The 12,602-nt window shown below is 37.3% G+C and overlaps 1 protein-coding gene across 4 annotated transcripts in view; it reads right to left on the bottom strand.

The window, feature by feature from the left end:
- The window catches only part of dnajc10 (DnaJ (Hsp40) homolog, subfamily C, member 10), a 30,016-nt gene that overhangs the window by 6,420 nt on the left and 10,994 nt on the right, over positions 1–12,602 (bottom strand). For all 4 annotated transcript variants that reach the window (XM_077536749.1, XM_077536748.1, XM_077536747.1 and 1 more), the window contains 13 exons: positions 11,483–11,645; positions 10,130–10,180; positions 9,080–9,162; positions 8,877–9,008; positions 7,332–7,425; positions 7,183–7,260; positions 7,053–7,096; positions 6,897–6,962; positions 6,050–6,115; positions 5,878–5,967; positions 5,694–5,804; positions 1,471–1,585; positions 1,258–1,388 (listed from right to left, as the gene is read on the bottom strand). In XM_077536749.1, coding sequence (XP_077392875.1) covers positions 1,258–1,388; positions 1,471–1,585; positions 5,694–5,804; positions 5,878–5,967; positions 6,050–6,115; positions 6,897–6,962; positions 7,053–7,096; positions 7,183–7,260; positions 7,332–7,425; positions 8,877–9,008; positions 9,080–9,162; positions 10,130–10,180; positions 11,483–11,645 — 1,224 coding nt within the window. The remainder of the gene's footprint in view (positions 1–1,257; positions 1,389–1,470; positions 1,586–5,693; positions 5,805–5,877; positions 5,968–6,049; positions 6,116–6,896; positions 6,963–7,052; positions 7,097–7,182; positions 7,261–7,331; positions 7,426–8,876; positions 9,009–9,079; positions 9,163–10,129; positions 10,181–11,482; positions 11,646–12,602) is intronic.

Here is a 12,602-nt window from a genome sequence, read left to right as displayed (position 1 = left end):
AAACAAATGGTCATTTTACTCAAATAAAATAAACAACCCTCAAACTCAAAAAACTATTTCGTTAAAATAAAAACAAAAATGCTTTTTCAATTAACGAAAACTCCCTGAAACTACATTTTATGTTTACAAAACTAACTATAATTATAGCAAAAAAAGTCCTTCGTTTTCATCTTTGGTAATGAATTGAATGCATGAGCCTTTGGAGATGATTTGAAATGTGATTTGAAGTTGATTTATTTTGATATGAACCGGAAAAGCGGTGTTTGAAAGTGTATCACACAGAAGTGACATCATCTAGCAGCAGCCAATAGAAAAGCACCAAAAGATGATGTCGCTCCCATGCTGTTTTTTGAAAATTGCGCACAATTAATGCAGATTTAAAAAAAATAAAACTAATACTGAAACTAATTACATCTAAACTAAAATGAAGCATTTATTAATTAAATAACTAAAATTTAATTTAAAAAAAATAATAAACTGAAAACTAATTAAACTAAATAAAAAAAACAACTAATACTGAAACTAACTAAAACTAAACTAAAATGAAGCATTGATTAATTAAATAACTAAAACTTAATTTAAACAAACTAATAAAAAACTGATAACTAATTAAACTAAATTATAAAAAAATAAATACAAAATAAAAACTAACTAAAATGAAAAATTCCCAAACTATAATAACCCTGGCCTAAGTAGCCCATCTTTTGCAAATATCTTGTCCATATGAAGCAAATGCCAAACAAAAACAATGGATCACCATTTGGGATGCTGAAGTACCCAATATCGGAAGGTCGTAATGATTTGAAGTCTATTTATTTTGATATCTAGCAGCAGCCAATAGAAAAGCACCTTCACATGACAGCCCTCCCATGGTGTTTTTTTTTTTTAATATTGTGCACAAATAACACACATTTAAAAAAAAAAAAAAAAAAAAAAAAAAAACTAACGTTAATACTGAAACTAACTAAAACGAAGCATTTATTAAATAAGTAAAACTAATAAAAACAGAACCACCCTGAAAACTAATTAAAACTAACTTAATTGAAAAAACAAAACTCAAAATGAAATCAAAACTAACTCAAATGACAAATTATCCCTGCCACAAATTGTTGGAAAATGTTTTCTTTGCATTTGCAAAATGTTCTTCTGTGTTCATTGTAAACTTCTGCAGATGAAAATCCCAAAACAGATTAAAAAATTTAAAAAAAACAACGCCAACGGTGGCATTTTGTTTTTTTCCCCCCGCCAAGGACTCACGGGTGCAAAGAAGTCGACCAGCCAGGGCTCTTTCCCCTCAGGGGCGGGGAAGTTGTCGGGCCTCAGCGTGGTCACGTGAGCCTGCACGCTGTCCCGGGCAAAAGCCACCACGTTGTACAAGGCGTCCTTACCTGCGGGAGGGGGGACGTTCTGCACAGGTGCTGAGCACACCAAAAAAATGGGGAAAAGCCCAGAGTGGACTGACTGACTGACCGTGATGGATCTCAAAGTCGTGGACTCCCAGGCCTTTAAAGACAGCCACACAGGCTTTGTGGATGTACATGGACTGACACAGCTGCTGCTCCGACAGGCAGTCCACCCGGCCCACCTAACAACACACGTGCACGTACGTCACATGCTGACAAAGTAGAACTCACTTTAGCCACCACCTTGACATTTTGTCTCACTTTTAAGTCCACATTTCATCACACTTCAAGTCAGTTGGCAACATCATCACGTTTTTAATTTCGTCCATTTTTACTCAACTATAAATGTAGCATTTTAGTCCAAGAAAACATTTTATTCATCTAGTTTTAGTCAACAAAAACTGTCAACAGTTTGGTCGAGTTTTAGGCCAGGACAATCATTTTACTAGGGATAGACCGATTATCGGCGCTGATATTTGGCATTTTGACAAATATCGCCATCCGCCATTTTTTTTAATCTGAAGGCCGATAAAGCTGTTACGTATCTCAATGAGCAGTGAATACTTGCGAACGTAGCGAATTTTGGGTTTTCATCAGGAGTTGTAAGATGTTTACAGTCAGTTTTTATTTGTCGTAAACACATTTGGAACATATTCATATTCAGACAGTTTTTCACTGCAAGGATCTTTTGAAACGTTTTAAACAAATTAGCTACGTTTGCTTGCGTTTGTCACTCTGTGAGATACGGGAAACTTTTCATTTATGGATCGATTTAAATTTCCACTTAAAAATAAGGAACTCCCTACACTTTTATTTAAAAAAAAATAAATCAAGAAATTATGTTGAAATTTTAGATAACTTTATTTACAATAGAAATCTTCAGGGATCTATTTGATTTTTTTTTTAATTTATCTTAACACATGCTAATGACCCTGGAAGCTCACTGCAATATATTGTTATAATTTTTTTTAAACAAATTTCAAGTTTCAAAGAATTTTTTGTTATTTTTTACTATTTTACTGCAAATGATTATTGGCCTCCATGACTACTAATAACCTGTATCGGTACTGGCCTTGAAAAAACCATATCGCTCTATCGCTACATTTTACCCCTGTATACTGTATGTATGTATACTGTATATATATATATTAATGGTGTCAGTTAAACGCGTTTTTAACGGCGTTAACGCAACCCCCTTTTAACGGCGTCATTTTTTTTTATCGCGCAATTAAAGCTCATTTGGAGCTTTCACCTGGCAACTAGATCATTTGTCTTTCACTTATGGGAGTTCGCCACTGTGTATACAGATCAGCGGTAAATGCAAGGCTTTCATTACAATACTTAAAGCTGATTGGGCAATGACAACCTGTGCGTGGTCTACCAAACTTTTGTTTTGACCAATCACGGTAATGGATGAAAAGTTTGTCTGCGTTGACATTGCTGGTTAGGGAAAAAAAAAAAAAAAAAAAAAGCAACAACAACGGGGAAAGAGAAGCATCATGGCGAGCCGTAAAAAGGATATAAATTCAATTTTGAACGGCAAGTTTACTTTTAAAAAATTACCTAATGGTGGCATTGACAAGAGCAAAGTAATTTGTATGTATTGCCATCGCGAACTGAACTACCATCGCAGCACGTCCAGCTTAAAATACAATTTGATAGCCAAGCACACCGTTGATGCCGATTCTCCGACCCCTCATCAAACCCAGCCATCCGTGGATAATTTCCGACAGAAACCAATGGATGAATCAACTAAGAAGAGACTCACCGAAGCGATTACTGGACGTCTCTCAGTCACCACAACTACCTCGGGGTAACTTCCCATTATTTTGACACTGACTGGGTGCTTCGCTGCCATGCTTTGTTATGAAGACCGAGGACCGGCATTTTGCCAATACTGTCGCAGAGCACTTCAGGCAGGTAGCTAGTATATGGGACATCAAATCCAAAGTCTCACTGACCACATATGGCGTGCGCAATATGATCGCGATATGAAGGCGAGCTTCCCTGTTGTCTGAAAATGTTAACAGGCTTGTCTGTTTGAGCAACTGGCTCAAAGCAAACTAGGATGCTGTTAGCCATTTCAGTTATTTTTCTAATCAGAAAGAAATCAGAAACTGGGTTGAGCTGGTAAATAATGACCAATATATTGCTGCTAAGTTTAAAACAAACTTTTGAAATAGTTTGCTGCACTAATAAGCAGAGTCTCTGAGTTTACATTTCATATGCACTTTGTTGGCATTTTACATTGCCCCAATTTTAATCCCTTGGAAAGGGCTGTTGAGGGGCTGTTTGTGTGACTTTGCGTGTGTTGAATTCAATACTTTTTTTCAAAAAAAAAAAAAAAAAAAAAAAAAAGATTTGCATACGAAAATCAATCCTCTTATTCACGTTAACGATGTTACAATTCGATAAAATAATGGGACAGAAAAAAAATCAAGGGATTTTTTTTTTTTTACAATAAATAAAATGTGCGATTAACTATTAGTTAACTATGAAAAAATGCGATTAATCGCGATTAAATATTTTAATCGCTTGACAGCACTAATATATATATATATATATATATATATATATATATATATATATATATATATATATATATACATACATACATACTTTTTTTTTTTTGGGCAGATTACGAACATTTTGGATGTAAAACTATTTCACAGCAATTTTTCTTTCATCTTTTTGATGAAAAACAACTTGACACACAATTACAGTATATCAACAAGTAGGGATGTAACAAATATACGATATCATGATATGAAGGTCACGATACGATAATTATCACAATATTGTGGGGAGGTTGGCGATACAAAAAAAAAAAGTCGCAATATTGTAAAAAAAAAAAAAATAGCTGATACGAAGAAAAAAACCCAATTGTGCTTTTGTACATTAAAGCAATGCGTATAAAAACCTACAATCTCTATTATTAATAATAATAATAATAATAATAACAAATTGAGGCACTTACTTGCTAATGCACACACACATTGAGTTCCTCCACATATTGACACTGTTCAGAACCATATTTCGTGTCCCTTCATCTGACCAATAGCGTGGATTTGAACATAGAAGGGCCAAAACATGCCTTGTGAAAATTCAACTATACTCAAAAACTAGCTACCAGAGGGTGCTACAACTCCACAAATGGTAATCAAGCCGAGGTTTTGAACAGATGTGCTGCTTTTAATCTTGTGGCATGACGACGACAATAAGTTGTGGCAGTTTTAACATAGCGATATCATGATATTGCCACTATCGTTACACCCCTAACATCAAGTGGCTACTATGACTCCATGTTATAAGCTGGTAAGTTAGCCAGCAGTCAGATTAACATTACTGTTGGAACGTTGTAGCTGTTGGATTCATTTATAATTTACTTTTTCTTTTTAACTTTTCACGGTGAATCCACCTCCTGTCTATCCCCATGTGTTTCTACATGTTGCACTCGCTAGCTGCAGATTTAAAAGGGTGTGTGTCACATGACAGACTAGCAGACAAGATTTAACAAAATCATATTTTTTGTCTGGTTGTTCATGAATTAAAACGTCCATAGATTTTAGTCCAGTTTTTATGAAGGAAAGGTCATTTTAATCTTATTCTTCATTAGTCAACAAAAATGATTACTGATTTAGTCCCAGTTATTGTTTATCAATGAGGGTTTAAGTCTAGTCTAGTTTTTTGGTTTAGTTTTTGTTGATGAAATTAGCACACGCTGACAGTGCGGGGAAGACGAAAGTGGAAGGTAGTGATCACAGCAATATGGTGATATTGCGATATTAAAACTGCCACAATATATCGTTGTCGTTATGTCACAATATTAAAAGCAGGACATCTGTTCAAAAAGTTACGTTGATTTCTATTTGTGCAGTTGTAGCACCCTCTGGTGACCAGTTTAATTTTCACAAGGCATCTTTTGGCCCTTCGATGTTTCAAATCCACACTAATTGTCAGATGAATTTAACATGCTTGTGAAGCAAGTTGATATGCGTCGGAACTCAATATGTGCTAGCATTAGCATGTAAGTGCCGCAATATTGGAACTAGAGATTGTAGGTTATTATGCATTGCTGTCATGTACAAAAGCGCATGGTTTTTTGTTTTGTTTTTTTCTTCTTTTTTTTTTTTTTTTTAAGTATGAGCTTATTTTTTAGGCAATACTGTGACCTTTTTTTGTATTGCCAACCTCCCCACAATATGGTGATCATTATCCTATTGTGACCTTCATATGGTGATATTGTATTGTGATGTTTGGATATCGTTAGTGGACGGGCGGGAGCGCCACCTGTATGTGGTCATGGCGGAGGAAGGCCTGCAGCTTCTTGTACTCGTCTGCGCTTGGGCTGCGCTCGCCAAATGTGAACGTGAGCAACCAGCGATGGCGGGCCAGCTTCAACTGAGGGCGGGAAGGGACAGGAAGTCACATCATCACATCAAGTGCGACTTTTACGGACATGTTGGTGTTTTACGTGGAAGTTGTCGGCAGTGAGCAGCTGCAAGTCGGGCAGGTGCCGGAGGACCTGAGTGTAGATCTCCCGGCTGTCCAGCGTGTTCAGCCACTGCAACATGCCTCAGTCATACGTGCGCTCATGCTAACATGCTAGCACAATGGTAAATACTGGCTTTTTAGCGAATGCTCACCAGTACGCTGTCTCCCTTATCCAGAGCGCTTTCTGGCGGGAACAGGCCAGTGGCTCCGCCACTCACCTGACAACACAAACAAAACTTTCATTCCGGATTTTGGAGACAAATGTTGATTTTTTTAATTTTATTTATTTTTTTGATCCTGTTGTGGGTCACAGGTAGTGTGGATGAACGCCTCCTGGGTGCCTTTCCTCACAGGGTTCTTCTGTGCCCCGCCATGTTGTGGTTTGCATGTGTGTCTGTGATTATACCTTTAACCAATCAGATGCAACCTTAAAAGGGATACTTCACTTATTTAGCCCATTACAGCAATAAAAAGTAAATATTTTGTCTATAATTAATTTGATACTTTCATTATTTTTCACGTACAAATAGTACCTTTAAAAAGACATTTTGCAACTTGTTGTTGACTGAAAATGACATCACAAGGGCTCAGGTAACCAATCACAGCTCACCTGTTTTCTAGGTTTGGTCATGTGACATTCACAAGCTGAGTTGTGATTGGTTACCTGAGCCCTTGTGTCATTTTCAGTCAACAGCAAGTTGCAAAGTGTTTTTAAAGGTACTAATTTGTACATGAACAATAACAAAAATATCAAATTTATTATAGACAAAATATTCATGTTTGACTGCCAAAAAGTTAAATAAGTAAAGTATCCCCTTAAATGAGCAATCACAATTTAAAAAAAAATAAATAAAAAAAATAAAATAAAAATAAAATAAGACATTATTTGTGGAGGTAGATGCAAAACTAGCGACACTGTCATATTCACCACCCGTATGGCTCATTTTTCCATTTTTTTTCCCCAATTTCTCCATGCATCTTTTTTCAACTTCTGATTACCTGGAAACTGTGGCAGAGTTGCAGCTGCGTGCTGCAGTCCATCCAGCCCACCTTCACCAGGCCGTCCTACAAACACGTATGTTCCTTTCAGCATTTCTCTTTTATCACGTTAGCGGTTTATTTAGCATGTGTAAAAGGGACGACGGGCGTCCTCACCAGCATGGACGCCAGCTTCTGTCGGGTCCTGTGCTCCAGACAATCTGTCGGCGACACGGAACGACAGAGTGTGCCTGGTCAGCGCGCGCTAAGCTAACGGTTAGCATACATACAGGCGCGGAGCGTTTACCTCCCGTGTCGGCGCAGAAGGTGATGAGCCAACCCAGGCCCGCCGCAAAGGCGCTCTCCATCTCTTTGAACACGTTGCCTGGCAACGACACAACCGCGCGCGGGGGTCACGACATGACGCGGGCAAGCGACCAATCGCGCTCGGCTCACCTTGCCACAGCTGCAAGACGCCGACCTTGACGAACTGCATGCTGAAGCTCACCAGGTTGTCTTTGACACGCTCGCCGTGGAACTTCTCTGCTTTCTGACGGAGGTCACACAAAAAAAAATTGACGGCGAGTCGTCGAGACAAAAACGGCGGCAACGCGAGCAACACGGTGGAGACGTGAAGCAGGAGGAAGGTGAAAGAATAGGGGATGGAACGATAACCGCAATATTGCGATATTAAAACTAGAGATAGATCGGTATGTTTTGTTAAGGGCCGATACAGATTATACGTAGCCCAGGATGTCGATAACCGATATTTGAGGTGATATTCATTTTCACTAAAAGGGAAAATATTGGTATCAAAATTTGGGAAAAAATACAAACTCCAGCTCTTATTATTATTATTATTATTATTATTAGAATTTTAAAGCATATGTTAGGGTTAATAAAATATTGGAGCTTTTTTTTTTTTTTTCCCCAAACTTAGTGAATAAACATCTTTGTTTTTAAAGGGATACTTCACTTATTTAGCCCATTATAGCAATAAAAAGTTAATATTTTGTCTGTAACTAATTTAATACTTTAATTATTTTTCACGTACAAAGAGTACCTTTCAAAACACATCTTGCAAATTGCTGTCGCCTGAAAATGACATCACAAGGGCTCAGGTAACCAATCACAGCTCAGCTTGTGAATGTCACATGACCAAACCTAGAAAACAGGTGAGCTGTGATTGGTTAACTGAGCCCTTGTGATGTCATTTTCAGTCAACAGCAAGTTGCAAAATGTGTTTTGAAAGGTACTATTTGTACATGAAAAATAATGGAAAAAATATCAATTTTATTGTCGGCAAAATATTAATGTTTGACTGCCAAAAATGGCTAAATAAGTAAAGTATCCCTTTAAAGTCTAAAAAGTTCCGGAATCTCCCAGGGGCAGTAGCACGTTTTCAACAGTTCAATAAAAAACAACAATTGTTTTCTACACGAAATAAAGTATTCAAAAATTTCAAAAATATACAATTTTGACTTATCTTAGTTTTAATATCAAACAAAAACAGAAGGTGCAGAGAGTTCCCAGGGTCAGCAGCATCTTGGAAAATGCAATTAAAACATAAATAAATTTGAATTCGTTCCCTGAAGTTAATTTTTTTTTTTTTTAATTATAGACTAAATATGAACTTTTTACTGCTGAAAATTGTTCAATGAGTCTAGTATCCCTTTAATGTACCAAATATGCTTGAATTTCTTTTACAATAAAAAAAGAAAGTGCTCAATGAAAATGCCCTTCTTATTTATCCAAATATTTGTTTTTCAAAAAAAAAAAAAAAAAAGGGCTATAATTTTAATAAGATGATATTTTTGCTCACGGCGTCAGGATATGAAAAGGAGGTGATGAAGAACGTGACAAGCATCAGGAATGCAAAGAACCGTTGAGGAAAATGACAACTATGAGAAATGCGACGAAGGCGAGCAAGTGCGTGTCGTGCCGCTGTCGCAACATGTCAACAGCATGTGTGCAATATTCTATAGTCATGATTTAGCATACGTGTCCAGGCGTGAAAATGAGGAGGCTGGGGTAGCTGCCGACGCCTTGGCGCCGACACAAGTGGTGGTTGTCGCCGCAGTTGACCGCCCCGATGCGGATGGCGCCGTCCATCTCCTTGGCAAACTCCCGCCACTGACGCACACACACAAACTCATATCATCACCTGTACCTGTACGTGTGCGTGTGTAGTCCATGCACATTACCGTGGGAGCGAGCTGGTGACAGTGCGAACACCGCGGCGAGTAAAAGTTGATGAACCAGATCTCTCCGGAATTCACCGCCGCCTCTGAAACGCACAAATTAAATCAGCACACGTGCGCAATCATCAAGCCACGTACGCATGCAAACAAGCCCATTACGGCTACAACTCACACTTGTTTTCATCATCAATCAATCTGTCCATTTTTGTTGGTATGAATTAGATCACAACAAACTTTCATTTCCATATCCTTTTACATCCAAAGTACACAAAGTGCACAAATGTCAACTGATCCTGTTTCAGTTCCTGTTTTGGTAGGAGCTTTTTTTTTTTTTTTTTGTAACTTATTTTTTTGTTTCCAACACAATGCAACCTTTATGATATATGTAAGTTCCTCCATCGTGTGAATTTCCTCGACGATATCCTTGAGTTTGGTGGATCTTCTTTATGCCACTTTCTGCTAATAGCTTTTTTAAACTGCAAGCAAAACCTTTATCAAGTAGTGGTCCTTATGAAGAAAATCTCTCCCATTAATTCATTTGCTCCCAAAAATGTATAAATGTGTTCTATTTTAAATATTCCCAGTGTCCCAAAGACGTATTTATATGTTTTTTTTTAATGTTCTTTCATGCTGTAGCATACAGAAGGCTTTGATGCAGCCTCTGAACTGAAGAGAACGGTTGACAAAATGGTAATTATTACAGAAACGGCCAGGTGGTGGCAGCTGAGTATAAGAGATCAACCAGGGCGATGTTGCAACAAGCTCTTTTTGCCAGTGTTTTCACCAGGAATGTGAATAATGATGAAATTTACCTATATTCTCATGCTCATCTTTTCCACGTTTTCTTTCCTATCAGCATTATTCCAAAATACCTCCAAAAATTCTAAAAAAGAAAAAAGATCTCAGTACTCTACTTTGTGCTCATATTTTGGATATCAGCCAAAATTTATCCAAAACATTTCTTTCCTCAAAATTGTAAATGTCTCTAAAACTGTGCAAGTATTGATTAACAACCATCAATTCATTTGACATCGGCGCTTAGCGCTTGCTTACCAAAGTCCGCACTGTCCAGCGTGATGATCTCCAAGTCGTCATCGTAGATGCCTGTCGGAAAACACATCAAAACATTTCAAGGATTGTTTGCATTTTTTTCTCGTTTTCTCGGCAAGCTGAAGGCCGTCGTGTCTCCAATAGGGATGCGATAACGATATCTAAACAACACAATAAGATATCACAATATGAAGGACACGATACCATCATCATCATGATATTTGTGGAGAGGTTGGCGATACAAAAAAAAAGGTCACAATATTATTAAAAAAAAATAGCTCATAGTAATAAAAAAATAAAAAATAAAATAAAAAATACAATTTTCTAATTAACACTTGCACGATGCAAGATTAGACTCAAATTTGAGTGTTAAAATAACCATACTTTTCACCTGCACATGTTTTAAGAATTGTCTAATGGACAGGAGGCACGACTGGCACAAGGACTGTTGCCCCTATTTTTCTGTAAAAGGAAAAAATGTGCAAAAACTCTGAATCTTGCTTCCTGTCCCTTTAATATTGAGGCACTTGTTTGCTAATGCAAGCAAACATTGAGTTCCTGCACATATTGACTCGATTCACAAACATATTACGTTCATCTGACCATTCACGTGGATTTGAAACATCCCAAAACATGCCTTGTGAAAATTAAACCGCTAAAAAACTAGCCAGCAGTGTGCTATAACTGCACCAATGGAAATCAACCTGACTTTTTGAACAGATATGCTGCTTTTTAGGGGTGTGAATTGCCTAGTACCTGACGATTCGATTCGTATCACGATTCACAGGTCACGATTCGATTCGATACCGATTAATCCCGATACGAATGGTCACGATTCGATACCGATTAATCCCGATACGAATTTATAAGTCGATTGTTGCGATTTTTTTCCATTCAAATTTAGAAAATACTATCAGTAAATTTGTACATGTACACTGTAAGATTTGTATGAATATATTTATCTAAAACTTGAGGCTTATAACCGTGAGCCACTGTACACAAACAGTTTGCAATCTGTTTCACATTTGAACAGCATTAAAATAAAAAAAATATTAAGGCTTAATGTGCCGTTCATATAACATTCTTCCATGCTCAAGGTGTGAATCCTAAAAAAAAAAAAAAAAAAAAAAAAAAAAAAAAAAAAAAAAAAAAAAAAAAAATTCGATTCTGCCGATTATTGAATCGATTCGAGAATCGCGCGATGTAGTATCGCGATATATCGCCGAATCGATTTTTTTTTAACACCCCTACTGCTTTTAATATCATGACATGACAACGATGATATATCATGGCAGTTTTTAATATCCTGTTATCACGATTATCGCCGGTTATCATTGCGTCCCTTCGCCAGCTCACCAAAGTCGTAGCGGTAGTAATTCCAGCTCTCGTATCGTCTCCCTTGTTGCTCGTCTAGCCCCTTCTCGCCGTACTTGTCGTATTTCTTGCGCAGGTCCTCGTCCTTCAGGACCTCGTAGGCCCGGTTGACCTCCAGGAACTTCTCGTGTGCTGCCGCGTCTCCCTGGGAGACATTTTTGGAGAGCGAGGGCTTCAACCAAAGATTTGCACTCAACGCTCACAATATAAACACCAATTAACTCATTGACTGACAGCCATTTTGAGTGAAGCCGCCCCCTTCGCTCCCAGCTCTTTTACTGGATTTGGACTGATTTTGCAAGTCCCACAGAATATTGTCTTCTATTGCTATCAATACATGGAACCTACCAAAATAAAGATTAAAGTCTCTTCTATTTGTATCAGTTTCCATTTTGCAGCAATTCGCATTAGAATATAGCTTAAGTTTCATGATTAGTCACATTACTGGTGAAAACACTGGCAAAAACAGCTTGTTGCAACATGGCTCTGGCTGATCTCTTATACTCTGTTGCCACCTGCTGGTCGATTTTTTGTTTATTTTTTACTGTGTACTGCGAGGAATTTGAAAGTGGCATCAATTTTCTGTTCTTTTTGTTATACTCAATTCATATTTTTTTAGAGAACTAGTGGCAATGCTAACACAAAGAAGTCATTTTTTGGGGGGGGAGGATTGGAGTTTGGAATTAAAAGTATTTTTCTAAAATCAATTTGTAATGTCTTTTGAAAAAATATCTCAAGAAGGAAGATTGTCATATTTTATGAGGTGAATTTTTCATCAGCATTGTCAGATTTATCAAGTCAAGGATTTTTGCAGGGAAAGCAACAGTATTATCCTCCATAATTCCTTCTGATGAGTTGATCATTTGAATCAGGTGTATTGGAGGAGGGAAACATCTAAAACATGCAGGACTGCAGCCCTCGAGGACATGAGTTTGAGACCTATGATTTATGTGCTGTCACTAACAAAAAAACAAAAAACATTTTCCGAACACCCAAAAAAAATAAAAAATAAAATACTTCAATTTTTTTTTAAGTCCACTAAAGGTTGAACCCGAGTTGAATTTCGTGGATATGAATACTCATTATTTTTTATCTTCTCTGC

Source organism: Festucalex cinctus, chromosome 11, assembly GCF_051991245.1.
Source record: "Festucalex cinctus isolate MCC-2025b chromosome 11, RoL_Fcin_1.0, whole genome shotgun sequence".
Taxonomy (NCBI): Eukaryota; Metazoa; Chordata; class Actinopteri; order Syngnathiformes; family Syngnathidae; genus Festucalex; species Festucalex cinctus.
This window is presented reverse-complemented; position numbering and strand designations above follow the sequence as displayed.